At 39.3% G+C, this 26,556-nt stretch overlaps 1 protein-coding gene across 1 annotated transcript; it reads left to right on the forward strand.

Moving 5' to 3' along the window:
• Nucleotides 1–317: 317 nt before the first annotated feature.
• Nucleotides 318–26,242, forward strand: atp8b1 (ATPase phospholipid transporting 8B1). The gene is made up of 30 exons (XM_023338621.1): nucleotides 318–466; nucleotides 10,621–10,830; nucleotides 11,183–11,280; nucleotides 12,701–12,814; nucleotides 12,888–12,986; nucleotides 13,110–13,171; nucleotides 13,247–13,319; nucleotides 13,568–13,638; nucleotides 14,035–14,117; nucleotides 15,009–15,167; nucleotides 15,258–15,346; nucleotides 15,756–15,946; nucleotides 16,072–16,156; nucleotides 16,259–16,382; nucleotides 16,741–16,784; nucleotides 17,065–17,221; nucleotides 17,330–17,518; nucleotides 18,004–18,116; nucleotides 18,192–18,356; nucleotides 18,434–18,545; nucleotides 18,640–18,715; nucleotides 19,123–19,258; nucleotides 19,533–19,655; nucleotides 19,761–19,917; nucleotides 19,984–20,207; nucleotides 20,906–20,989; nucleotides 22,102–22,347; nucleotides 23,032–23,170; nucleotides 23,248–23,378; nucleotides 24,449–26,242. Exons 2-30 carry the CDS (start codon nucleotides 10,641–10,643, stop codon nucleotides 24,674–24,676), a joined length of 3,762 nt encoding a protein of 1,253 aa, XP_023194389.1. The 5' UTR covers nucleotides 318–466; nucleotides 10,621–10,640; the 3' UTR covers nucleotides 24,677–26,242.
• The last annotated feature ends 314 nt before the right edge of the window (nucleotides 26,243–26,556 follow it).

Here is a 26,556-nt window from a genome sequence, read left to right on the forward strand (position 1 = left end):
GATCTTTCTAGGATTTTTTTCACTTTTTAAACCCAGATTTTTTATTTCTAGAACATTTCTGAGTTATTTGTCAGAAATTAATTTAATGCGTTTTTCTAACAAACAATAATTTCTGCCAAAAGAAGAAAACATGAATCTTGACTCCGCCCACAGCCCAACACCTGGTCCAATTAAGAATCCAATTACCGCCTTTCACCTGCGCGTCACGTGACCGCGGTGGTTCCGCCGCGGTTCCGCTCACAGGCCGCCTGTTGTTTCTGGCCCGGAGGCGTCGGACCGGTCCGGCAGGTTTGTGCGGGACGCAGCAGGGGAAGGGCGGCGTGAATCGGGGCGGGGAGCCACGAAGAGGCTCCGGAGCAGGAAGAGGAGCCGCGGATCGGAACCAACATGGTTCGGTGACACAGCGGAACCAAACACCGAGCAGAACCGCCTTGCGAGCTTCACCAGAACTTCTACTCATCTCTGGGTGAGAGTCTCTGTGTTTCCCTTCATGTTTCGATGTTTTGTTGAAGCTTAAAGTTAAAAATTAAAACCCAGAACGCGGGAAAGTTCGGCGCTTCACCTGTAGGAACTCTGGTTCGACTCGGTTCTGATGGACGGTTCTTATTTTAGCTTCATAGTTACACATTTAATAACTTTAGAAACCGAACTCGATGAAGCCTGGACGTTCTGGTCCGGTTCGGTTCTGGGATGGGGTCATGGTTCTGGACCCTAAAGGTCAGAATAAAAGAGTTGTGTTCCAGTACAACCAGTTGGTTAAACTGGGTTTGTTCCGGTTCTGATCCTGATGGATTTTGAGTTCAGATATTTTCCTGCATTTTCATCCATCTTCATAACTTCCAGTTATTTATTGGTGGAAAATGTTTTTTTGTTCCTTTAAGATCTAAATATATTTTCATATCTTTGAGATTTTTATTTTTAAATCTAATCTCAGATGTCAGAAAGCGAATCGTTCTTTAAAATGAATGATGTTAGTTTACAGTAGCTGTAGATGATTTTCTATTTTTGGCAGCAATATTTGTTAATAATCAAGGTAATCGGGATTTGTTCTTTTATTTGGTTACACGTCTGGAAAATTAATTGGAAGGAAAAACGTTGAACTATTTTAAAATGATTGAATATATGTTGAATAAACTCAACATCGTGACTTCTGGTCAAAATGTTTTGTAATAACAGATTTAAAGAATCTGAACTTGTGAATATTTCAGAATTAAAGACGTAAAAATTCAGCTTTTTTTAAAGTTTGCCTTGGTGGAGAGTTGAAGTTTTTATTTAACCAGCTGAGCAAATAATTCACAAAATCAACAGAAGATCAAACAGCAACTTTTACTGTAAACATCAGCAGCACTGATGATGTCATAAAACAAAATGTTTCAATATTTTAACTGTAAATTCAATAATCATCTTCAGTTTGGAGACATTAGTTCTCATCTGAGCTGAAAGACCAAAACATATTTAACATAATCCTTTTTATTTGTTCTGTAAAATAATAATAAATAATAAAATTAGTTCTGTACTCGGGGTTCTGCGGGTCGGTCGTAGGTAGTAAATATCCTACCTGCAGTTTGTAGCTCTAAACATCTTCTGGTTTGAAAACAGGAATTAATTCTTGCTGAAGGAACCAGATTGAAGATGAAACATAATCTAATCCAACATGATCTTTTTGAGTTTTTCCTCCTTTCTTGTTTTTAAAACTAAATTCTGGACAGTTTTCCTAACATTGTAATTTTGTTTTCTCTGAATTGCTTTGAGATTTTCCACCCTTAAAAAACTCCATATGTTGTATTTATTGAGAAAAATGTTCATATGTTTGTTACTCTGCAGGTTTCTGAAAGCTTGATTTAAATCATGTTTAATTTTTTTAGTTTGTCAGAAAACGACTCGTTAAATTTTCTGTAGATGATTTTCTATTGTTTTCTATTACAGAAATATTTGTTAAACAACGATGACTCAGGGAAAAAACTGACCACAAATGACAAGATGTCTGGTATTTGTTTTGTATTTTAACACGTGTGGAAAATTAATTGGAAGGAAAACATTTGTTGTGTTTATTTCTAAGAAAGAAATGCAGTGAACACATGATTGCATGTAAATATTTACAAGTTTTCATCTAAATAACTTCAGATTTGTTCTGGACCTTCAGTCAAGCCTTTTATTACTTGGCTTTGGTAGAGAGTTTATAAGTAATCAATATCTTACCAATAAACTCTCTAATCGGATTCAGTTTAGATCCATTAGCTCTAATCTGAGCTACTGGTTAATCTGAACAAGTTGACCAAAAACATATCTAGCATATAAATGTTTAGTTTTGGTTTGTTTTGAAAGTGGGGTTCTGTGAGACGGTTGTTAGTAGTAAATATCCTACTGGCAGCTGGTAACTTTAGACATTTTCAGGTTTGAAAACAGGAATTAATTCTCAACAAAGAGTCTAAAAAGATCCAAGACCAAACAAACTAAAATCATTTTCAATGAGTTACAGATCTGTGAAAAACTATTTTCTTCTTTCTTCTACTTTTAGTTTTTGTCAAACTTAAATGTTTCACAACATCAAACAAACGTCATGAGATTAAGGCAACAAAAATAAAATAAAATAAATAAATCTCCCTAAAGCAGCCTGACTGTGGAAAAAATAATCACACCCTAATAATAACTGGTTCTTTTGGCACCAGGCGCTAACTGCTAAAGAGTCTTAGACGTCACTGAGGAGGAGTCCACTTTAAGGTCAAAGGTCACAAACCTCCAGGTGAGCTTCAGCTCACAAACTGATGCTGGGATTTTTTCCTTCATGTTTTCTGCTGATTTCAGCATGAAACGTTTTTTAGATCAAGATTTGTTATCGCCATGTTGAAGAACCGGGTCAGAACCGGTTTCTCTGGACTGGGTTCTGCTCAAAGCGACACGCTGACCCATTTAAACGATGTTTTCAGTTTTTGAACCCTGTTTAAAACGTGGAGCTGCTTCCTGATTGGCTGCTGCTGGTTCTTTCCTCTGGTACGGCAGAAGATTGGTGCCGAGTTTTTACTCGTTTTTTAGGGGGTGAAGACTTTTCTTCACTGGAAAAACAAAGAACTGGTGTTGAATAATTACTGCTCCCAGTTTAGCACTGAAGCTGGTTTAGAGTGGAAGTGAAGTAAAACCCAACTTTAAAAATAAAGTGGTTTATCGGCGGTAAGTCTTTGTTCATAAAGGTTCATTGATTACTTTTCCTCTCAGGCTCAGAGTCGTTTTAATGGATTTTGGCCTTGAAACAGGATGTTGTTATTCTGCACAAAATGCAAAACTTTTGACGTATCAAACAAATTCCTGCTTATTAAATGACTGAACTACATTATTTTTACCTCCTTTTTTATCAATTTGTACAAGAATTAACTTTGAATTTAAGGAAAAAAAATAAAAATATCTAATCAGAAATCTGGCATGTTGAAGTTTTAATAAAAATCAGTTTTCTGTTTCTGTTGACTTTTTTTGTTTAACGTTAAAATCTGTTTGCTTAGAAAGATTTTCTGAAAACCAACAGAACGTTGTAAGATATTGACTCCGTATGACATCACAACAGAACCACTTCAACAAATCTGAGCTGGATTATTTTTTTTAAGTATTTTGCCAGTTTGTTCCTAGCTTTCATCTTTGTCTCCATGGAAACTAAAATACTCGGTTGGTTTTACGGTTTCAGGGTCATTTTTTCACCTTAAAGCCGACCTGCCTGTTGAGCCTCGCGCCTCCGTTCGACAGCAATGTTGCTCCATAAACAAGTCTCCTCTGCAGCAGATTTTGTTTAGTGAAATGTTTTCCATCTTTATGGAAAACTCCAAGACGTAGAATTTAAATCAGGAGCTGAGAGGCAAATGGAGCGACTGGCTGGAGGTCAAGAGGTCGGAGGAAAAAAAAACCTGAGAAAGATCTGAAGCTCCGCCCCTTTTCCAGTTTTACTTTACAGAAACAAATTTCTACTCGCTTTCACCTGAGAGATGTTTTCACATAAACAAAGCAGGAACCCGGCGTGACTCGGAAACCAGAACACCTGCTGGTCAACACTGTAAAAAAATATTTATTTGAGGCAAAAAGTTGTTGGAACTTTAATCCAAAGTTAGAATAGAATTAAATTTCCTTGTTATTAATGGGGAATAATTTTTTATTCACAAACAAATGCAGCAACACGTTGGTTGCATAAGGAAGTAAAATTAAAGTCAGTCATTTTATTTACTTTTTGTATTTGCAATTTGCTCTTTACATATCGTGCCGGGCAACACATGTAAATAAACATTCAAATCCAGTTTGCAGCAGCCGGGCCCTGAGCTGCTGGCGGTTCTGTTCTGGTTCTGTTTGTGATTTAACCGACGCTCGCTGCCTTGCTCTGGGTTCGTTCTCTGGACTCCAGCTGTGAGTAAAACTTTGATTTAGAATCTGAAGCTGAAGCTGAAGCTGGTTTCGGTCGTCTCGTTTCGGTCATTGCGTTTGGGTCGTGACGTTTTGGTCGTCTTGTTCTCGTTTCGGTGGTCACGTTCTTGTTTTGGTCGTTTCGTTTGGGTCGTCGCCTTTCGGACGTCTCGTTTGGGTCGTCTCGTTTGGGTCGTGGCGTTTTGGTCGTCTCGTTTGGGTCGTTTCGTTTGGGTCGTGGCGTTTTGGTCGTTTCGTTTGGGTCGTCGCCTTTCGGACGTCTCGTTTGGGTCGTGGCGTTTTGGTCGTCACGTTTGGGTCGTGACGTTTTGGTCGTCTTGTTCTCGTTTCGGTGGTCACGTTCTTGTTTTGGTCGTGGCGTTTGGGTCGTTTCGTTTGGGTCGTCGCCTTTCGGACGTCTCGTTTGGGTCGTCTCGTTTGGGTCGTGGCGTTTTGGTCGTCACGTTTGGGTCGTCGCCTTTCGGACGTCTCGTTTGGGTCGTCTCGTTTGGGTCGTCTCGTTTGGGTCGTCTCGTTTGGGTCGTCTCGTTTGGGTCGTCTCGTTTGGGTCGTCTCGTTTGGGTCGTCTTGTTTGGGTCGTCGCCTTTCGGACGTCTCGTTTGGGTCGTCTCGTTTGGGTCGTCGCCTTTCGGACGTCTCGTTTGGGTCGTGGCGTTTTGGTTGTCTCGTTTGGGTCGTCTCGTTTGGGTCGTCTCGTCGCGTTTCAGTTTCTCTTCACTGAAACCGAAACGCTGACCGGGTTTCTGACGCCTCGTTTTTCCTCTCAACGTTTTAAAAAGCGGTAAAATAACCTGAGTTGCAATAAATTATCTCCAATTAATTGTAAACTTGCAGCTTGTTTTGTTGGAGTTTAAAAAGAGAATCCAATCTGCTGCTGCACACTGCTTATCAGCTGGTTGAAAGAAGGCTGATGTGATTCCTCTTTTATTTTTAATTAATTCTTTTTTTAATAAAACAGTTCAGGACAAATATTTAATGTATTTCAGTTGTAGGGATTCAGGCGTGGAATATTAGTTCTGAAGAGCTAAAATTTTATTTTTCACTCTGAAAATGTATAAAAGTAATTTGCTAAATAAATATTATAAAGTTTGATCAGCTGGAAATTCATTTTATGTTTTAGGAAAATATACAAGAAAGATTTAGTCTTTTTTCCATTGACAGGAAATTAAACTTTGTTTCTCTTTCTGTCTCGTTTTTTTAAAGTAATGTTTTATTTTTTACTTGCGTTTGGAAAAGTAAAAAATAACCATAAAATGAATTTGAAGTAAAATTTCTGCTTTTCCATGAGGACAAATTACTGAAGCCGTTTTATGAAAGAGATGAAAAGAGTTTGAAGTTTTGGTTTTTAATCTTCATGTTAAAAGAAAACAGATTAAATTCCTTCATGTTCTTCAGACCCAGTTTGGAGAAAAACTCCAGGTTTCCTCTTCGTCCTTCTGAGGTTTTCTTTGGATCTGATTTTTAAAAATGTTTCTTTATTATTATCCTGTCACAATAAATTAATAAATTGCATCATAAATGAAAACGATCCATATAATTTTAATTTAAAGTTTTTAAGACTGGATGAGGAAAAGTCTTCAGTGTTTTTTATTTATTTTGAATATTTAAAATCTTTTACATTTTGAATGTTAATTAGAAATTAAACTTGCTTTATTAAATTGCTTGAAAATGTTCTGAAAACAGCAGAATTATCATTTATCACAATAACATCTGGGATTATTTATCGTGTAGCCAGATTTACTGTAACAGGTCGACTCTTTCTGACCTTTATCTGCTTTTTTGTTGTAAATGTTTTGGTTTTTATTTTCACTTGAAGGTCATTTCAGACGGTTTTCTCCTCTAATTTTCATTAATGCAACCAGAAGCGGATTACAGACAGAAGAGATCAGGAGAGACTTTTCCTCTGTTGCGTTTCCGTATTTGTCCTCAGCTCTGCGTTCGAGTCGCTGCAGGAGGAAAACACCTCGCCTGTTTTCTTCTCTCTGCTCACCTGAGCCGCGTCCGCTCAGGTTTCACTGTCGTCACGCAGGTATGCGTCGCTCCGCCCCTCCCTCGCTGCTGACGCCTGTTGCCACGGCGACGCCCCGAGCCAGACACCTGAACCTGTTCTGGGACCGGCTGTTCTGGCTGCTGGTTCTGGTTCTGAGCAGCTAAATCAGTTTGTTTTTAGTTGACGTTTTATTTTTATCTTTAAACGCGCCGCCTTCAGATCCTCGCCTCCCGTCTGAATCATTTTGCTTTTACTCCGTTTGAGGATGAAACATTTTTTTTCTGGTCTCTGCAAAGATTTTCTTTGCATTCGAGGAAAGATTTTGATATCGCTGAACTCACCGGGATCAAATTATTTGTTCAATAAGATACAAACTGTTTTGATTTCCAAGCGGTTTCCTGTTGTGATGAAGTTCATGACGACGCTTCGCTGCAGTTTGTGCCTCTAGTTTAATGACGGAGTGTCAGGTGGGTTTGGTTGGTTTGTACCTGAAGTGTCGGCCATCTTGGATGCTCGGCTCGGCGTTGGCTTGGAGATTTAAAGTTTTAATTAACTGATTAGAAACAGTTTTTTGGAATCGTCCAGTTTATGTTTGAATTAAAATATTTTAGATTTTGACCCAGAGATGAAGAAATAGATTCCTTTACAAACACTGGAATAAAATAAATTCACACATTTTTCCAGAGTTTTTGCTATTCCTGCTTTTATATGCATTCAAAATTTGACCAAACTTCCAGTAAATTCAAAAATGTACTAAAAAAACAATATGTTTATTAGAAGTTATTTTTCTTGATTTAAGTGCGAAGACAAACCAAACTGTGATATTTATGAGCCTCTGCTGCTGATGAACAACAGAAATTTATCTTCACTTGTTTTTGTATTTAAATGTTCTGGCATCTCCACAAACACATTATAAATTAGGATTAGGTTAATTTCTCAGATTAATCCTTTTAAAATGACTTTTAGGCAGACATTAAACATTTCATCAAGAGTAACTAAATTAAATTATTTTATGTTTGGCAGATAAATTGTCTAAATTTCTCTTAAATGGTTCAAATTGTGACATCTAAGACTAAATATCTGGAAAACTGTCAGTGCTGCAGATTACTGCAGTCGTATTTTTTAATTTTTATTTTTGAAAGTTTCAAAAACAGCAGAAAAGGTCACCAGATTAATCACTGGATCTAAAACGTTGCTAATTATAGAGAGAAAGTTGAAAACAAGATTGGTCCCGCCCCTCACTGTCTCTTAGCTCCGCCCCTCACCGTGGCTTGGCTCCGCCCACTTTTTCAACCTGTTAGGGGCGGGGCCAATCGGTTCCAGCTCACATTTCTGTATATAAGTTTTATTTTTAGCTGTTCTGGTTTAATATTTTGATCTTAAATATCTTGTTCTCATTGGCTGTTTATAGAAAATCATCATAATGACCAGAAATAAATCCTGAAAACTTCAGTCCGTGTGGAATTAATCTTTGTTTCTCTTAGTAAATAAATAGTTACTGAAATAAATGAACTTTTTCTATATATTCTTATGAGAGACGCAGCTGATCTGGACCTTAAATCCTCTGATTGGAGAACAAGTCAGACGATGTTTTGCTCCAGTAAACGATCAGTTTCTCATGAATGTTCCTGTTTTTCTGTTTCTGTGCCTTCAGTCCATTCAGGTTGAATGAAACTGCAGGTTTGGTTTGTGCCTCTGATTTGCAGGAGCGATAAAAACTTTCCGACTGGAACATTTCCTGGTTTGCTCAGAAACGGCTGCAGGCCTCCAGGTGTTTCTGCTACCTGAAGTTTTTCACTTCCTGGTTTGTAATCAGATCCGATCGTCGGCGGCTGGAAGAGGAACGGCCTTCATGCCTTCAGGTCTCTGAAAGCATATTTGTCTTGTGGAGGTGCGCCCCAGGGCTTTGTGTTCGGCTGTTTGCTTTGTTTAGTGGATGACGATGTTTGGCCTTTAAACGGGTTGGTCTGGACGCTGGTCGCCAAACGTCTGCAGCTTCGCTTCATTCATCCAGTCAAACATTTTCAGATTTTTCTCCTGTGGTTTCATGTTCAGACCTGCATACATTCATTCATTCATTCACCTCCAGCAGCTCCTTCTGTCTGAAAACATTTCAGTTTGTGGAAACGAACCCAGCTTCAGATTAGAGACGTTTTCTGGAAAACATCAGAATCTATTTAGAAAGGACCAGAATGTCGACATGAACCAGATTATTCCAGAAATTACAGAATAATTCATTTGAACAGAACGAATGAAAGCAGTTGGTTTGATTTTTAATAATCTCTAGAGATTAGAAACTTAAAAATCAAAAGAATTATGTTTTAAATCGGCTACAGAAACAAGAGCACACATGAAATACTAACAATTAATATTTTACTTTTTTTTATGTTAAATTGTTCCACTAATTTATTTATTATGATGATTTAAATGTTTTGATACCATTTTGCCCTTTTAAATGCTAATAAACTTTAACTTTGTATCCAAAATAATAAACAAAACAGAAATAAAAATCAGAAATTAATAGATTTAGAAGTCAAATTATTAATGAGCAGAAAGGAAATTGTTTCCCTCAGTTTAGATTATTTTTTAAATATTTTTGAAGGTCTAAATTACAACAAAATGACATTAATAAAATAAATAAACACTCAAAAGGTTATCATGATTAATGAATCTTCTATCCCAACAGGCTTAATATTTCTGTTGATTAAATATTTATTTATTTATTGTAAATATTCTGTTTGATTTTTGGTCATTTATTGACTGTAAATGTCATAAATGTTTAAAATGTTGCTTAATGATTGTAGCTTTTCTAATAAAAATAGTTCTGGATTCTGGATCGTGTTTCATGTTCAGGTGTTTTTATCACTTTGCTGGTGTAACACATGTAGCATGTCGGGCGTGTGCTGACAGGCTGGGAATACTGGAAACGTGAGGATCTGAACACACACACGTGGGTGGGTGTGTGTGTGTGTAAACCTGGGTGTGTCTGGGATTTTCAGCTCCTCTGGGAAAAGCAGCTCCAGGCTTTTTTTAAACCGACCAGATAATCGACTTCCTGACTGAACGGCTAAAAATGTTGTTTCTGTTTGGTTCTCACCAGTTTGGGTTCTGGTTCCTGAATCAGGAATGCCACATTCCTCCCATATTAACCAGTTTGGATTCCCTCATTTCTCTGTTGCGTCACATGGAAACGTTTGGTTATGTCGGGTTCTGCAGCTCTGCTTTCTGTGAGGAAACGATCAGGAGTTAGAAGAATCTCATAAATCCAGTTTAAGCCTTTTAACTCGGATTGTAACCAAACCGGTTTTACGCGCTTCACATTCTGTAGCATTCCGGCTCCATTGGGAACGTCCGGCTCGGTTGGAGACGTCCGGCTCGGTTGGGGACGTGCGGCTCGGTTGGGGACGTGCGGCTCGGTTGGGGACGTGCGGCTCGGTTGGGGACGTGCGGCCCGGTTGGGGACGTCCGTCTCTCTGCGCTCTGATGTCGGACGATGTTTTTAGATCCTCCAGAAAACGAGTTCAGGTCCGAGGTCGGCCGACGTCGGATTTCCTGATGAAAAATCTAAAAACTCGTCATTCAGTCGTTTTGTTTCTCAGGAATGTTGCATGTATGAAAAGGTTTTCTGTCCTGTTGATAATCAATAATAAATTTATTGACCTGAGAAAAATTTTTCAGCTGCAAATTCATCCTTTGCTACAAACGATCAAAAGTCACTAAAGGAAATGATTAATCAGATTAATCATGATGTATCGATTATTCAAATAATCGTCGGCTAATTTAGTAATCGATTAATTGAAGTATAGAGATTCTTTTTGTAAAAAACACATTTTGCATTTAAGATAAAACATTTTTTATTGTTTATCTGTTAATCTAAAAAAGGAATGCAGCGTTTACATTTAAGCAATAAAATGCTAATTTAAAATAAATAGTTTTATTTGCATCTTTTAACATTTAAGTGATTTAATAAAAATTCTCCAGATTTCTAAAATCACCTTTGAGCTCTAAAATGTTTTTCTTTTTAGAAGAAATTGAATTGTTTTACATTTTTTTGTTTTCCAATATTGTACAAAATAAACTCAAATGTTTTAAATGAAAAATCATCAGAATGTGCCAATAATCGATCGTTAAACTAATCGTTAGCTGCAGCTCTACGTTATTTGGTTCATGAAATATTTCTGCCAGTTTAATTCATGCAGATGTTTCCTGAATTCATCCATCTTGTTTCTCAGGAAACGCGTGAGGCGCCACGATGAGTCGGCCGCGAGCGACGGCGGCGGCGCCGAACGACGAGGAGATGCCGTACAGCGACGACGAGACGGACGACGAGCTGGACGACGAGCTGGACGAAGGATCCGAGAGCGAAGCAGACGAGCCGCAGGAAGCAGATCGACCCGCAGAGCAGGCGGCGGCGGCGGCGGCGGCGGCGGCGAGGGCCCCCGGTGAGCGAAACCAATCAGAAATTAAACCAAACGAATCTGATTCAAAATAAAACTCTTTAAGTTTCAACAAAGTATTAGAGCCAGATGAACAGAAATTTATCAGAATAAAGGCTTAATATTACAAAAATGTTTTACAATAAATGTTTAATATTCCACAATTATTGGCAAGAATGAAGAAATGTGAAAATAAAAGGTGAAGATTATAAAATAAATCCTAGAATAAAAGTATAATTTTGCTAAAATAATTGAGAATAAAGCTGTAATATTACAGCTCCTTTTTTTATTGTTTTATATTTTTACTGCAGTCCTAATATTAAACTTTGAACAAACTTTATTCCTGTATGTTTTTCAGAAATCGGCTGGAAGGTGAAAGCCAACGACCGAGCGTACCACCAGCTGCCCGAGTTCAAGAAGAAAGTTTTCCTGTGCATCAAGAAGAGCCGATACTCTGTGAGCCTGCAGGACCTCCTGGGTTTATGTTTTAATATTTTAATTACAATCTGCTCCGGTTCAGCAGCTCTGATGTCTTCTCCTGTCTGAGGCTGAAACCGGATCGTCCAGATCAGCCGACTGTTGGACACTTTAGACTCGGAGGGAGGCGGCGGAGCTGGAGACGGTTCAGTCCCAGACTGCTGGGAAAACTGATCCATTTCCTGCTTTTTCTTTTCTCATCTAGAACTAAATGAACCGACGGTTCAAACCTTCAGGATAGAAATCATTTAGTTTAGTTTTCCAAGTGTGAGAAATAAGATTCGGCGATAAAAACGTTAAATTGTGTTAAAATATTTTGTGGTATTATTGTCATTACCATAGAAATTATACTTAAGAGTAGCAATAGTTTGTTTTAATAAATGCTATTATTGAGATTCATATTTGAAATGAGTTTCTTCAGGAAAATACTTAAAGAAGTTTCATAAAAAAACAATTTAATCATATTTTAAAATATTGAAAATAAAATATCCAATAATAGTTTCTCGTTTTTAACATCCTTAATTGAATTTTATTAAGACAAATCAAAATTAGTATAAGAAATTTTTCACATTAAACGATAAATTCCAGGTAAGAAAAGATTAAAAGTCCTTCCATTTTACTGTGGGGCTCAAATATTCAGCCAGGCATAGCATAGCATAGTATAGCATAGCATAGTGTAGCATAGCGTAGCATAGTATAGCGTAGCGTAGCATAGTGTAGCATAGCGTACCATAGCATAGTGTAGAATAGCGTAGCGTAGCATAGTGTAGTATAGTGTAGCATAGCATAGAACAGCATAGTATAATATAGCGTACCATAGCATAGTGTAGCATAGCATTGCGTAGCATAATGTAGTATAGCATAGCACAGTGTAGCATAGCATAGCGTAGTATAGCATAGTGTAGCATAGCATAGCGTAGCAAGGTCTTCAGAACATTTTGGGTTCTGGTCATTCTTCAGTTCTAAGGTTGTGGTGAAATCCAGAAAGTCCAGTCGGGTTTTTGTGGTTCTTGGGGGATTTTGGACTGAAATGAATTGAAAAGTTTGAGGGAGAAGAAATGAGATCTGGACGAGAGTTTCCTTCTGATCTGCTGCACCTTTAAACCTCCACATGTTGATCTCCGTCTCTCTGCTGCCTTGTTGTGGTTTGGAGCAGTGAGAATGAATCTGAGCGGTTCTGGTATCTCAGTTCAATCTGAAACCGTTTCTGGACCTCTGACCGAACCCGGCCAGCCTCTAATTAACCTTTAATGGGAGCCAACAGATCACTGGCCCCTGTGACCCCTGTGGCCCCTGCAGCGCATGACCCAAGCTGCCCAAGGACAGGACTACGGACAGGACAACGGACAGGCCCTCTGCTCATTAATTTAACTACGTCGGTGATTTTTCTCGTCTCCAGGGAAACGCCATCAAGACGTACAAATACAACGTCATCACCTTCCTTCCCCTGAACCTGTATGAGCAGTTTAAGAGGGTGGCCAACATCTACTTCCTGGCTCTGCTCATCTTACAGGTTGGCTTCGCTTTATGGTTTTGTTTTTTTCTGTAAAGCAGAAATAATAACTGGTGCTTTCGATTGTTCCCAGATCATCCCAGACATTTCCACGCTTCCCTGGTACACCACTCTGATTCCTCTGGTCATCGTTTTGGGAATCACTGCAATCAAAGACCTGATTGACGATCTGGTGAGGCGTCCATGTTGCTTCCTGCAGGTTTTAGCTGCTTTATGACGCATCTGAACCGAATGAATGAAGCAAAATGTTGGTTGGGTTATGATGGACTTCAGTGGCGTCTCTGTTTCCCTTCAGGCGCGTCACAGGATGGACAAGGAAGTCAACAACAGGAAGTGTGAAGTTTTGCTGGATGGAAGGTCGGATCAGATTCCTGTTTATTACAAATTCATTTTTTTTGTTGCATGAAAAGCTGAATATTCTGTTTGCTGCAGGTTTAAGGAGTCCAGGTGGATGGACATCCAGGTTGGAGACGTAGTTCGCATCAAGAAAAACGACTTTATTCCGGTATGAATATTTTTATTAGAGGACAGCTTCTCTTTTAAAAATTATTCTTTAAATTCAGCATTTTGTCCCTTTAATTTGAACAACAACGTTTTAATATTTTGTTTCTGTTGCTATACATGTAACACACAACAGGAATTCAAATTTAAGATTAAGACGGATTTTAAATGTGATGTTTTTTTAATTGACCAGATCATTTTTGTGTGGAATAATTTTTAATTCACCTGAATATGTAACGATTGTTTCTGCAGGCGGACATCTTGTTGTTGTCCAGCTCCGAGCCGAACAGCTTGTGTTACGTAGAAACAGCCGAGCTGGATGGGTAAGAGCTGCTCAGCTTAAAACAAAAACAACCAATTTATAGAATCCAGTTCTAGAAATTCAAACCAAAACGGATTATTTTCCCAGCAGGTCATTTAAACCACTGATTTTTGGGAACTTTTAGTTTAATGGTGTTTTGTTCCTGCTTGCTGAGTCAGAACGTCACTGGAGTTTCTCCAGTCCTTAATATTTAACTTTGCAGTTTATCTTGAGATTACAAACGTTTGTTCCCAAGTTTCAAACAGGAAATGAACCAAAACAAACTTCAAGATGCAGAGAAGTTTTACTTTATGCTTTTTTTAAAGTCTCTGTGTAAATTGTGCGCAGCTCTGGTTCAGTCAGCTTTGATTTCTCAGGAAATGTGTGAAATAATTCAGATATTTTTCTTATTTTGCAGAGAAACCAACCTGAAGTTTAAGATGGGGCTGAGAGTGACGGATGAGAGGCTGCAGGAGGAACGGGAGCTGGCGCAGTTCAACGGTAAACACTTCAAAAACATAACATTTACTGGTTTCACTGTAAAACAGAATGATCAGCCAGGAGAGGAGAAATGAGGCTTTTATTTAACAAAAATGTTTTAAAGTCTTAATAAATACAAACTGAAGTTCTGCAGCAGTGAGAGAAACAAACTGTGTGAAAATGAGCAAAACTTCAGACTTTTTATGTAGAAATTCAGAAAAAGTTTTGGAATATTAAATGAGGAGAAAATGTATGGAGATAAATTGGGGCCACAGTTTGTTTTTAAAAAGTGTTTTGAAACATTTTTTTTTTAAATATAGCTTTCAGTGATGATGAACCATTTAGATTTGCATAGATATACATTTGGACCTTAAAGTTTGTCTGAGTTCTTTTTAAAACTAAAAAACTATTTTTAAATTTTGAAAATAAAAAAGAATAGAAAATTATTTCAGTTTGTTTTTTTCTTCATATTTTTACAATTTATTTCAGATCTTTTTTGTCTGTTTCAAAATTATTTCTATTCAGTTTGAAATATTTTACTGAGATATATTTTTTTCTTATTTTGTTGATCCAAATTTAAGCCTGGATTATGTGACATAATCCCCTGAAAATTATAAAACTTACATTTTAATTGGTCGTTTTTTTGTTGTTTTTAAGTTCTAATGTTTTATTTCCACTGTAATCTGAGTTTCCTGATTCTCTGCATTATTAAACTGATGATTTTAATGTAGTGAAATGTTTTGGTTACCAAAGTCAAAGCCTTAAGATAGAAATAAATGCACACCGCACTAATGAGCATGTAATTCTTTTGCAATGGGATCCTTAATAACTATTTAAATGTGATAAAATGAAATGTTAATAATATTTTAGTCACTTTTTGCCTTTTTTCGTTGCCCTGTCATCTGATTGCAGCTCTGATTGAATGCGAGGAACCAAACAACCGTCTGGACAAGTTTACGGGGACGATGTTGTGGGACGGCGACCGTTACCCTCTGGAGCTGGACAACATGTTGCTCCGAGGATGCAAAATCCGAAACACCGACGTCTGCCACGGCCTGGTCATCTTCGCAGGTCGTTCACCGTTTGAAATTTAGTTTAAAATAAATCAACATAAAGTATTTTTGAGACGTGGTTGTTGATGCCTGCGCTCTGTCGTTGTAGGAGCCGATACCAAGATCATGAGGAACGGCGGCAAAACGAGGTTCAAGAGAACCAAAATCGACGAGCTGATGAACTACATGGTTTACACGGTGAGGCAGACGTCGACTTTATTCAGTTTATTATTCAGGCTCTGCAGGGTTTTTGTTACAATTTCATGTTTCAGTATAAAAACAGTAAATAAGATGAGTTATTTACTTCTGACATTTTCTTTTCTCTCAGTTCTGACTTTATTTTCTCAAAATTTTGACTTTTTCTCAGAATTTTGAATTTTTTTTAAAGATTTTGTTTAACATAACAATGTTTCGTTATTTATTTGGATTTTCACTCGACAGAATAAAATTTATTAGAAAAAAAAGTGAATTGTTTTTTATTATTGGCCCTGATGTTGCTCCGTAGTTGACACCCAGACGGTGTGATGGAGGTTAATGGCAGGAACAGGATGCTGTGGCGCCCCCTGTAGGCAGCAGCTGCTGAAGGCGTTGTGCTTCCTCTGTGCAGATCTTCGCTCTGCTCATCCTGGTGTCGGCCGGGCTGGCCATCGGTCACTCCTTCTGGTACAACGACATCGGAGTCAACGCCTGGTACCTGAACGACGGCAAAAGCCACACCACCGCCTACAGAGGCTTCCTCAGCTTCTGGGGCTACATCATCGTCCTCAACACCATGGTGCCCATTTCCCTCTACGTCAGGTCAGGAAAAGCTGCAGAGTTTTGACATCACATTAGCAGTAGTAGCTTATTGTGGGTCAGACAGTTGTTGTTTCTGTTTAGATCCTCTGCTAGTTAAAGTAACGGCGTTATGTTTGTGTTTACAGTGTGGAGGTGATTCGTCTGGGTCAGAGTAAATTCATCAACTGGGACCTGCAGATGTATTATTCAGAGAAAGACACACCAGCTAAGGTACGAAACAACTCAGAGGAAGAGGAAACCAGTCAGTGGGTCAAATGAAAGGAATTCAGAACTTTTTTCCATCTTTACTCCTTCCTGTATTTTTCTGCTCAGTCCCGAACGACAACCCTGAATGAGCAGCTTGGCCAGATCCAGTACATCTTCTCCGACAAAACAGGAACTTTGACGCAGAACATCATGCAGTTCAAGAAGTGTACCATCGCCGGGCGGAGTTACGGTGAGTCTGAGCAACGCAGGAAAAACCCTGGGATTTCAGAAACACTCTCCATAAATAAGAGCTATCATGGCTAAACTTGAGGCTAACGCTGCTACGTATGTAGCTAAACTTGAGGCTAACGCTGCTACGTATGTAGCTAAACTTGAGGCTAATGCTGCTACGTATGTAGCTAAACTTGAGGCTAACGCTGCTACGTATGTAGCTAAACTTGAGGCTAATGCAGTGACAAGAACCTCTTGGTAAACCTGAAACTAAGAGACATTTTTATTTATGTCAATTAAATTGCATATTTTACTTGAAGTAAAAAGAAAACTGAAAACACGGAGAACTAAAACGTGTTTCTGTCTTTCCCTGCCAGGTGGCCCAACCACTTCTGAAGGAGTTTCTCTGGACAAAATAAAGGTGCAAGTCGACACTTTAAACTATGTTGGTTCGTTTTGCTATTGGAAAAAATACATGAAGGTTTATCTGATGCAACCACATTGTCAGGTTTGGGTTTAATGATAAATTATCTGACTTCTACCAGGTTTGACATGATATAAATCTGTCTGTCTGTCTGAAACATGCAGATTCCACCGTATTATTTATCAATCGATGGAAACCTCACATAAAATGTCTTTTGTTTTGTGTGTGAGTTATGGATAATAAACCAAAACGCCTTTTTGTCTGTCCTGCCTGTTAGCCGGTGGACTGGACCTGGAACCGCCATGCTGACAGGAAGTTCCAGTTTGTTGATCACTTCCTGGTCGCCAACATCAAATCCAAGAAGGACAAAGACGTTCTGGAGTTTTTCAAGCTTCTCTCGCTGTGCCACACGGTCATGGTGGAGAGCAAAGATGGTAAAAATAAATGATTTGGAGAAAAGTGAAAAACCTGAATGTTTAGTTAACAGGATTTAGATGAAAGGAAAAACTCAACCTGACGGGTTTCATTTCTCCTGTTTCTAGGCGAGCTGGTGTATCAGGCTGCGTCTCCTGATGAGGGCGCTCTCGTGACGGCAGCCAGGAACTTCGGCTTCGTGTTTCTCTCGCGCACACAGGACACCATCACCGTCTCAGAAATGGGCCAGGAGGCGACCTACGAGATGCTGGCCCTGCTCGACTTCAATTCTGACCGCAAGCGCATGTCGATCATCTGTAAGACCCAACATCAGCTAACGTTAGCATAGCCGCGCAGAAGGGACAGAAATATTTAGATACTGCTAATCAGACTCAACACTGTGAAATATGGGATGAAGATCTTTCAACATGAACTATTTCAGTTGCTTTTCCAACCCATCACTAGATGAAGGCTCTCTGGTCCGTTAGCCTAGAAAGTCTGGTTCGGTTGTGGAGGTGTGAACGTGGAATCGAACTGTGAGGACCAGAGTTCACATCAGTCTTGGTTCAGTTGAAGTGAACTCTGGTGCAGTTCGGATACATATAACCGCTCCAAAGGCAGGAAGTGGACTACAGAGCAAGGCATTCTGGGTAGATACAGCCAAAACAAAGGACTGCTAAGGGAGCGTTAACCAAACACTGTGTTTTATGTTTGAGGCAGCGTGTATAATGCTAACCATGAAGTTTTTCATTCGTTAGAAGCAGATGTGGCAGTGAATTTAACTCCTCCTGTCTTGTTTCAGTGAAGTTTCCTGACGGACGAATTCGTCTGTACTGTAAAGGAGCCGACACGGTTATCTATGAGCGCCTGTCCCCAAACACCAGACACAAGGAAACCACCCAGACCGCTTTGGATGTGAGTCGCTGCTTCACTTGAGAGGCACCAGCATGAACTCTGGCAGGAAGGACACTGATGGATTTTGTCTTGCAGATCTTTGCCAATGAGACCTTGAGGACGCTCTGCCTGTGTTACAAGGACATCAGCGCCAGCGAGTTTGAGGCTTGGTCCCGCAGACACAAAGAAGCCCAGCTGAACATGGTGGACAGAGAAGCCGCCCTTGACAGAGTCTATGAGGACATCGAGAAGGACTTGATGGTAGGTGGAAAACGCACAAACTAACATCAACATCTATAAATCCAGTTTTGCTGATTGATCTAGTTTGTTGTCTTCAGCTGATTGGAGCAACCGCCATTGAGGATAAACTTCAGGATGGAGTTCCAGAGACCATTGCCAACCTGGCCAAGGCTGGCATCAAAATCTGGGTCCTGACTGGCGATAAGAAAGGTAACTTCCCCTTCAGACTGTAAAGCAGATGGGATATGAGCCAACATCCCTCTAGAGACTGAATGGAGTCTAAATGTTTTTGTCTTTCCTTCAGAAACGGCAGAAAACATCGGATATTCATGTCAGCTGCTGACGGACAAGATGCAGATCCACTATGGAGAGGATGTTAAGTGAGTCCAAACAGGTTCTACCGATCAGAATACGAGAAACGCTCAGTGCTGTCACCAGCAGAGCTAGCTAGCTGCTAGCTAAACAAACTGCGCAACCCTAAAGTACTAATTATAAACATTAGTTCTGCTAACGCTAAAGAGCTAAACCCGCTACATAGTAATTAGCAGAAGCTAATGCTAAAGTGCTGAGCAAAAAATTAGTTTAGCTACCATCCGATTAGCAGAAGTGTGGCTACCGCTCGGTAGCATCATGCTAATACAGGCAGATAAATGCTAACAAAGGATCCATGGCCCAGAAATCTGAGAGCAAATCTAAGATTCACCAGAATATCTATGAGACATTCAACGTTTTGTCTGATTAATCTAAGACGCGACACTTTAACGCTGCATTTTTAAAATATTTTCAGTGGTAAGCTGCTGGCCCGTCAAGCCGCCAGAAGAAATGAAGGTCCATCATCGCATCGACTTGGCAAAAAGAAACCGACTGAACCTTTCTTCCCTGGAACCAACAACAACGCTCTCATCATCACTGGAGGATGGCTGGTAAATTCATTCACTTACAGTAACGTTAGAAAATTATCCTGGACTGAATTATCAAAGTTGCACTTTAAATTCTGCTGTCAGTCCTTAAGACAATCTGTTGCTTTCTGGAAAATACCTTGAAAGTTGGGAGAAGTTAAAGTTTCCTTTATGTTTTGGGAAAGTCCCAGTTTTAAAATAAATACAGCCGTTGGTTTCTAAAATATCCTGCAAGTTCTGGAAGAAACCTTTTACCTTCCAGTAAGTCTGTTTCTGATTCTAATGTTGGTTTTCTTAGAACGAGATTCTTTATGAGAAAAAGAAGAAACGCCGCAGGCTGCGTCTTCGCCGTTTAGGAAGGAGACAAACGCCGAGCAACCCTCAGGATCCGATGAACGAACAGGAAAAGGAAATGAGACAAGTAAGACCAACATCCAGAACCACTAGAGGGAGCTGATGTGCCGCAGCCTGAGAGCCGCCGCCTCCTTCGTGTTGGTAAAGCGTGTTGGATCTTTTTGTCCTGCAGGTCGACTTTGTGAACATGGCCTGTGAGTGTGAAGCGGTGATCTGCTGCCGCGTCACGCCGAAGCAAAAGGCTAACGTTGTGAGTCTGGTGAAGAAGTACAAGAAGGCCGTGACGCTGTCCATCGGAGACGGAGCGAATGACGTCAACATGATCAAAAGTAAGGAAGCAGATGACCTGCTGGCCCTTTAAACCCGTCCTGACTGATCGTCCTCTGTCCCTCCAGCTGCCGACATCGGTGTGGGCATCAGCGGTCAGGAGGGGATGCAGGCCGTCATGTCCAGCGACTACGCCTTCGCCCAGTTCTGTTACCTGCAGCGCCTCCTGCTGGTGCACGGCCGCTGGTCCTACATCAGGATGTGCAAGTTTCTCCGTTTCTTCTTCTTCAAGAACTTCGCCTTCACTCTGGTCCATTTCTGGTACTCCTTTTTCAACGGATACTCCTCTCAGGTCAGCAGCACTGCCCGGTCCACGTCGATGCGCTCCGTGTCGACCTTTAGGTCTCTAAGGCTGCATTCACACCAGCCCTGTTTAGTCCACTTTAATCAAACTGTAGTTTGTCTAGAACGTCTGGTTCATTTGGTGAGGTGGGATGCTAATCAAATAAAAAAATCTGCATCTTATGCAGAAGGAAGTTTCTCTCAGTGTCTTCAGAGGTTTTCATGTAATTTTCTTCAGTAGTTCTTGGCGCAGCGCCCCTACAGGCGAGGAGGGGAACAGGTTTTCTAATTAGTTTGGACCATTTGACACATTGTGAAAGTTTAACACCAGATGAAAATGTAGCAACTTTGGTCCCCAATTGAACCCAGTTTACTGGTGCTACGTTCACTGCGTTGCTATGGTAACTAAAGACGAAGTGAAATAATCAGTCAGTGAAACTAGTAATTTTTCATCAATACTAAGAAATTATTGATTTAAAACAAGCTCCTGTTTCTTGTTAAAGTTTTTTGTAAGTTAGTTTGGTCTCATTTCAAGCGTACTGAGTTATTCTCAGGCTCTTGTTTAAAAGTTTTTCTGTGGGCTTTCAGGAGAAACCTTGAACTCATTCAGCGCTTCGTCCTTTAGAAACACAGATTGTTTTTGGCCTCCATTTTGTCTCTGGCTGCTGAGCGCAGTGAGGATGAATTAACGTACCGTCTCTCCTGCAGACGGCCTATGAAGACTGGTTCATCACGCTCTATAATCTGGCCTACAGCAGCCTGCCGGTTCTTCTGGTCGGACTCCTCGATCAGGTAAAAACTCGTTTCTCTGGATCTGAGCTTTTATTTCACTGGTTTCCAGTCCAGCTGTAGGTTCCAGAGTCCCTGAGGCCAAACACGTCAGCTGATGAGAAATACAGGAAATATGGAGGTTGATTGTTGACTTGAAATGTTTGATTTTTCTTCTGTGAATCAGAAACTTTAAAATTTGGAGAAAGTCCTGAGTTTTTTTCATTTTTCATTACAGTTTAGTTTTATTTTGTTGTGAATTTTTTTGTATAATTCAGTTAATTTGAATTAGTTTTTAAAGTGTGTCTGCTAGTTTTTATTTATCAGTTAAATATTTTTTTATTAGCTATAGTAGTAGTTTTTTAGTTTAATACTTTAGTTAATTTTTGGGTGCAGAACTCAAAGTATTATTTTATATATATATATATATATATATATATATATATATATATATATATATATATATATATACTGTATATACACATATATGTATATATACATGGATTTGGTAATACTCAACAAAAGATGCCATTTTGAATTATTGTTGAACAACAAACCGATTCTGATGTTTCTGACAACTTTTATCTGTCACTATTTGGTGGACTAGCGTAGCATAGTGTAGCGTAGCGTAGCATAGAGTAGCGTAGCATAGCGTAGCGTAGCATAGTATAGTATAGTGTAGCATAGCGTAGCATAGCCACAAGGAGGATGATAGAGTAACATAATCCGCAGGCAGTTAATGTAAATTGCTTTTGTGGGGAAAAATACTTTTACATCAGTTTGAAAACAAAATCTAAACTAATACTAAACAATATTTAAACAATAAGTAATAAAAGTAGCAGACAGACTCTAGAAACTAATTAGAACGAACAAAATCACAACGAAATGAAACTAAACTACAATGAAAAACCCAAAACTATTAAAATGCACAGGCATGCCTCCTACTGTCCACCAGGTGGCGCTGCTGCACTTTCTGTTCTCCCTAAATTTATTTATTTTTTCCAAATGGACAGAATTAAAAGCCTCATCCAGATCATGAAGGTCTCAGTAGATATCAGTATAAATCAGTTTGAGACGTTTTGTTGACTTTATTTAATAATAAATGAAATTTGTTTCCCGGCGTTTTGTTCCTGCAGGACGTGAACGACGATCTCAGCCTGAAGGTTCCAACGCTGTATCTACCCGGCCAGCAGGGGACGCTGTTCAACTACAAGAACTTCTTCATCAGCTTGTTCCACGGCATCTTCGTGTCGCTCATCATCTTCTTCATCCCGTACGGAGCGTTCCTGCAGACCATGGGTCAGGACGGCGAGGCGCCCTCCGACTACCAGTCCTTCGCCGTGGTTACCGCCTCGTCGCTCATCTTCGTCGTCAACCTGCAGGTCAGAACAGCAAAGTAACGAGTCGTATGAATTAGAGAATAAAGTCGTACAGCAACAGGCTCAGTACCTGAATAGTCATAACAACATCTGAACAAAATCATTTAAAAAAATTGAATAAATTTATAATTTTAGAACTCCTACACAAAAATTTTAAAACTTTCAGTTTATTTTGAAGGATGAACCACGGGCCGATGTTTTATTCTGCTCATGTTAGATCTAGATAAATTATTAGAACTTTTTCTCATTAAAACCACTTTTATTTCTTGTAATTTTATGATTTTCTTCTGGTAATGTTCCAAAATTATCTATATTTTTTCTGCTAATGTTATAATTTATTCTCATAATATCAACCAAAACAGCCAAAAAAGATCTATTGATTTATTTCAGGAAGCCAGCAGGCTCAAGCTGAGATTCAGCTCTGATACTCAGTTACATAGTAACTAGTTACATTTACTGGAGCTTAAATGATTGATAATTTGATCAGTTGATCAGAACTTGAGTCACTTTTTACCAAATACTTTTCACTTTTGAGTAAAAACCTGTTAAAGTAGTTTTACTCTGACTTGATTAAAATCTTTGGGTCGACTCTAAACCTCCACAGTTTGAACCTTTTTGTGTTAAATGAGTTTCAGTTCAAGTTCTTAAATATCAGATGTTCTGACCCGTCGACCCGTCTGCCTCCAGATCTCTCTGGACACATTGTATTGGACCTTTGTCAGCTGCTTCGCCGTTCTGGGCAGCATCGCCATCTACTTCGGCATCATGTTTGACATCCACAGCGCCGGGATCCACGTCATCTTCCCCTCCGTGTTCACCTTCACAGGTCGGCTCTCTGAGCCGAGTGTGTGTGTGTGTGTGTGTAGCAGAGGAACCTGTTAACCAGAGTGTGTGTGCCTGCAGGCGCGGCGTCGAACGCTCTGCGGCAGCCGTACCTGTGGCTGACCATCATCCTGACGGTGGGGATCAGCCTGCTGCCCGTCATCTGCATCCAGTTCCTCCATAAAACCATCTGGCCGTCTGTCAGCGACAAGGTGAAACACTCACCACGCTGTAACACACAACCTGAATGAAAACAGAAGAGTGGTGCTGTTTTATAAATGTGACACCACAAAACCACAAACAAGTCAAAGTTATTTACAGATTCTGGAAATATGGATTTTAATCTTTTCAATGTGTTTTCTGCATTAATGTCATTTTAGAGCCATTTGTAATTCAGCTCTGCTGCGTCTCAGTTTTCTAATTGTGCAAATTGGAATGACAAAAATATATTTCCTTCATCAATTTCAGAAAAACTCAATTTTATTAAAATGTTTGTGCTAAGATGAGGTGGTTTTATCAAAGTTAGTGAGTTTTACAATGAACTATTCAGACATTGTACACTGAAAAAAATTGTCAAAAAAAAGAAAAACTTTCAGATTTATCTCAGAAATGTTTTAGAAAAATTTGGAAATTTCTGATTTCAAGTAGTTAAAAATGTGTGAGAAAAAAACTCACATTTTGAGATTAATCTCAGAAATTTCCATGTTTTCACTAGAAAGTTTCTGAGATTAATATTTATTGCCTGGTTTTTCTCACAGATTTTTGGCTTTTGGGCCTCAGAAATTAACTTGTTTTTGTAAAAAAGAATAAAATAAAATAAATAAAAATAATAATTTTAGTTCTAAAAGTCACATTTTCAGATTAAAATTTCTAGAAAAAACATGGAAATTTCTGGCTTTTATTAAAAATTTTCTACTTTCCAAAGAGAAATTTCCACATTTTTTCTGTATAATTTCTGATATTAATCTCAAACGTTTTTTTTCTATCTACATTGTCTGTAATTCACTATTGTAATGTTTTTAAACTGTAATGGAAACCATGTGACCGGATGTTACTACTGGCAGAAACAACAAAGACGACAAACAGGAAGTGGATGGAGCGTGACGGCGCAGCATTATTGTTTTTAATAACTGAACAAATTTATTTACGTGATTTTAACTATGTTTCTTCTTTACTGGAAACGCCAATCTGCTTTAGTTTTGCGTTTCCTTACATCCTGTGGAAACTGTCCGCTAACATGTTGTTGCATTTGTTTAATTTTTCTCTGTTTGCCGTCCTGCAGGTCCAGAGGAACAAGAATAAGTACCTGCAGCAGGCGGCGGAGGAGAAGAGGAGGGAGAAGGGCGAGCCCTCAGCCTTCATGCGAAACCGACCTTCCCGCCGCTCTGCCTACGCCTTCTCGCACACGCCCGGCTACGCCAACCTCATCTCGAGCGGCCAGAGCATCCGGCGGCGCGCGACGGCGCACGGCGGCGCCCAGGAGAGGAGGAGGCGGCCGGAGGTCGTCTGATCGGACGCCCGAGCCGGAGCGGAGCTGCAGCCAGAGGATTTTATTTCTGCAGATGAGCCAGACAGGAAGTGACGGAGGAATCCCTCCCGGTCGGGCTTCGCTCCGAACTGATGACTTGAAAACACTCACCGAAGAGACGGCCGCCGCTACCGGGGGTTAGAGGTCACCCGCGTGACTCACAATGTCATTTAACTCAGGATTATTTTTAAATAGAGACTTATTTTTAGCAAGATGGCCGCCACCGACTGACGTGGAGCTGTTAGCGGCGTAGCCTAGCATCCACTGAGCACTTAGAGGAACCCAGCAGCTGCGTTCTGCTGGGTTCTGTCCGTTGAGCCCAAACCGGTCCTTCACCAGAACATACGGCGACAATCTGATCTTATTAGGTTTTATTCTAGTAGAGGGATGTAAACTATGCCAGACTGTAAGGCGTTTCGTAGAAAGTGAACATTAGTTGTTGTTTCTGTCATGTAAAAATAGAGGAAGTGCTAAAGCAGTTTGTAATCAACTCCAGGAACTTCCTTCTGCTTAAGGGACTTTTAAACCGTTCTTCCTGATTATCGTTCTTTACCTCATTTTACAGCTTCAGGATTTTATTAAAATAAACTCTGATGCTTCTCTCAGAGTCTTTGGTGAAAATTAGAATTTTTAACATTTCTTAACTTTAATCACATTCTTGTTAACTTGGAGGAAATGTGGATTCTCTCTTTGTCTCATGTTTACTTGGCTGAGATGTTTCTTTTTTCCAGGTTTGTCCTCAGATTCTGGGACATTTGAAGCCAAACGGACGTTTCAGGTTCCGACTGTTACTGGATCCTCCTCATGTTGATGGAGACGTGAGCGGAGGGGTTGACCTGCTAACAGCTTCTTTATGTCACACTTTTATCCTTTGGTTGTTAATAAAAGCCAGCGGCACATTTAGCAATCTGAGTGACGTTTCATTTGGACTCAGGAAGCTGCTGCAGGTTATGGTTCAAATTATTCTTACAAAATAATAAAAAGGTCTAGATATTTATTTTTTGCTGTAATCTGATTTCATTAAAGGTTTACGTTTGTGCAGCCTGACTGCGTATTCTGGGTGGATTTGCAAATTTATTGTAAAGGAATGCAATAAGAAGAATGATTTGTGTCCCTTAGGGAGCTCCGTAGTTGATGAAAAATGTTAAAATAAAAATACATTAACTTATTTTCTTTACATGTCAATAATTTATCAAAAGGTTTACTTTCTTACATTTTAAATTACTGCTTAACTTTTGATGAACTTCATTAAAATGGGACATTTTAGTTTGAATAACTTCAAAAAAATCTTCAGCTCAACAGCAACAACTGTATAGAAGATAAAAGTGTCATTATTTTTCAGTGTATTTCTGTTGACATGAATTATTCAGACTGCAGAGGGCAGTAGAGAGCAGAGGTCAATGTTTTTGATAAGTGGAGCGTCAACAATATAAATTATTCTCACACATCATTAGTTTCTGCCATCATGCTAACTCTCTCTGTTTAACTGTATTTATTTTCCTTCCATGTCTCACAGCAGACGACACATTAAATATGTTTTGGCCTGTTTCCTAATGTCATCATTAAGAAAACTAACACGTTGTAACGGATATTTTACCCACTCAGTAACTTCACTGAACCATAAACTTTTAACCAAAAATTCACACCTACAGATTTTAATTTCATATCTCTGCCTAAAGACAGATTTAGAAAACTGTTTCTTTTGCCTGATTTTGTTATTCTGTAGTTTTATTTAAATGAATTGTTTTCATTTTGATCTTTATCGTACCAAAACTTCATCAGTTAAAATTTTGGTCCGTCTGAAGTTGTAAGTTTTAAAGATTAAATAGTTGTTTTGATGAACTTCAGTATTGGTTGGTTTG

Source organism: Xiphophorus maculatus, chromosome 8, assembly GCF_002775205.1.
Source record: "Xiphophorus maculatus strain JP 163 A chromosome 8, X_maculatus-5.0-male, whole genome shotgun sequence".
Taxonomy (NCBI): domain Eukaryota; kingdom Metazoa; phylum Chordata; class Actinopteri; order Cyprinodontiformes; family Poeciliidae; genus Xiphophorus; species Xiphophorus maculatus.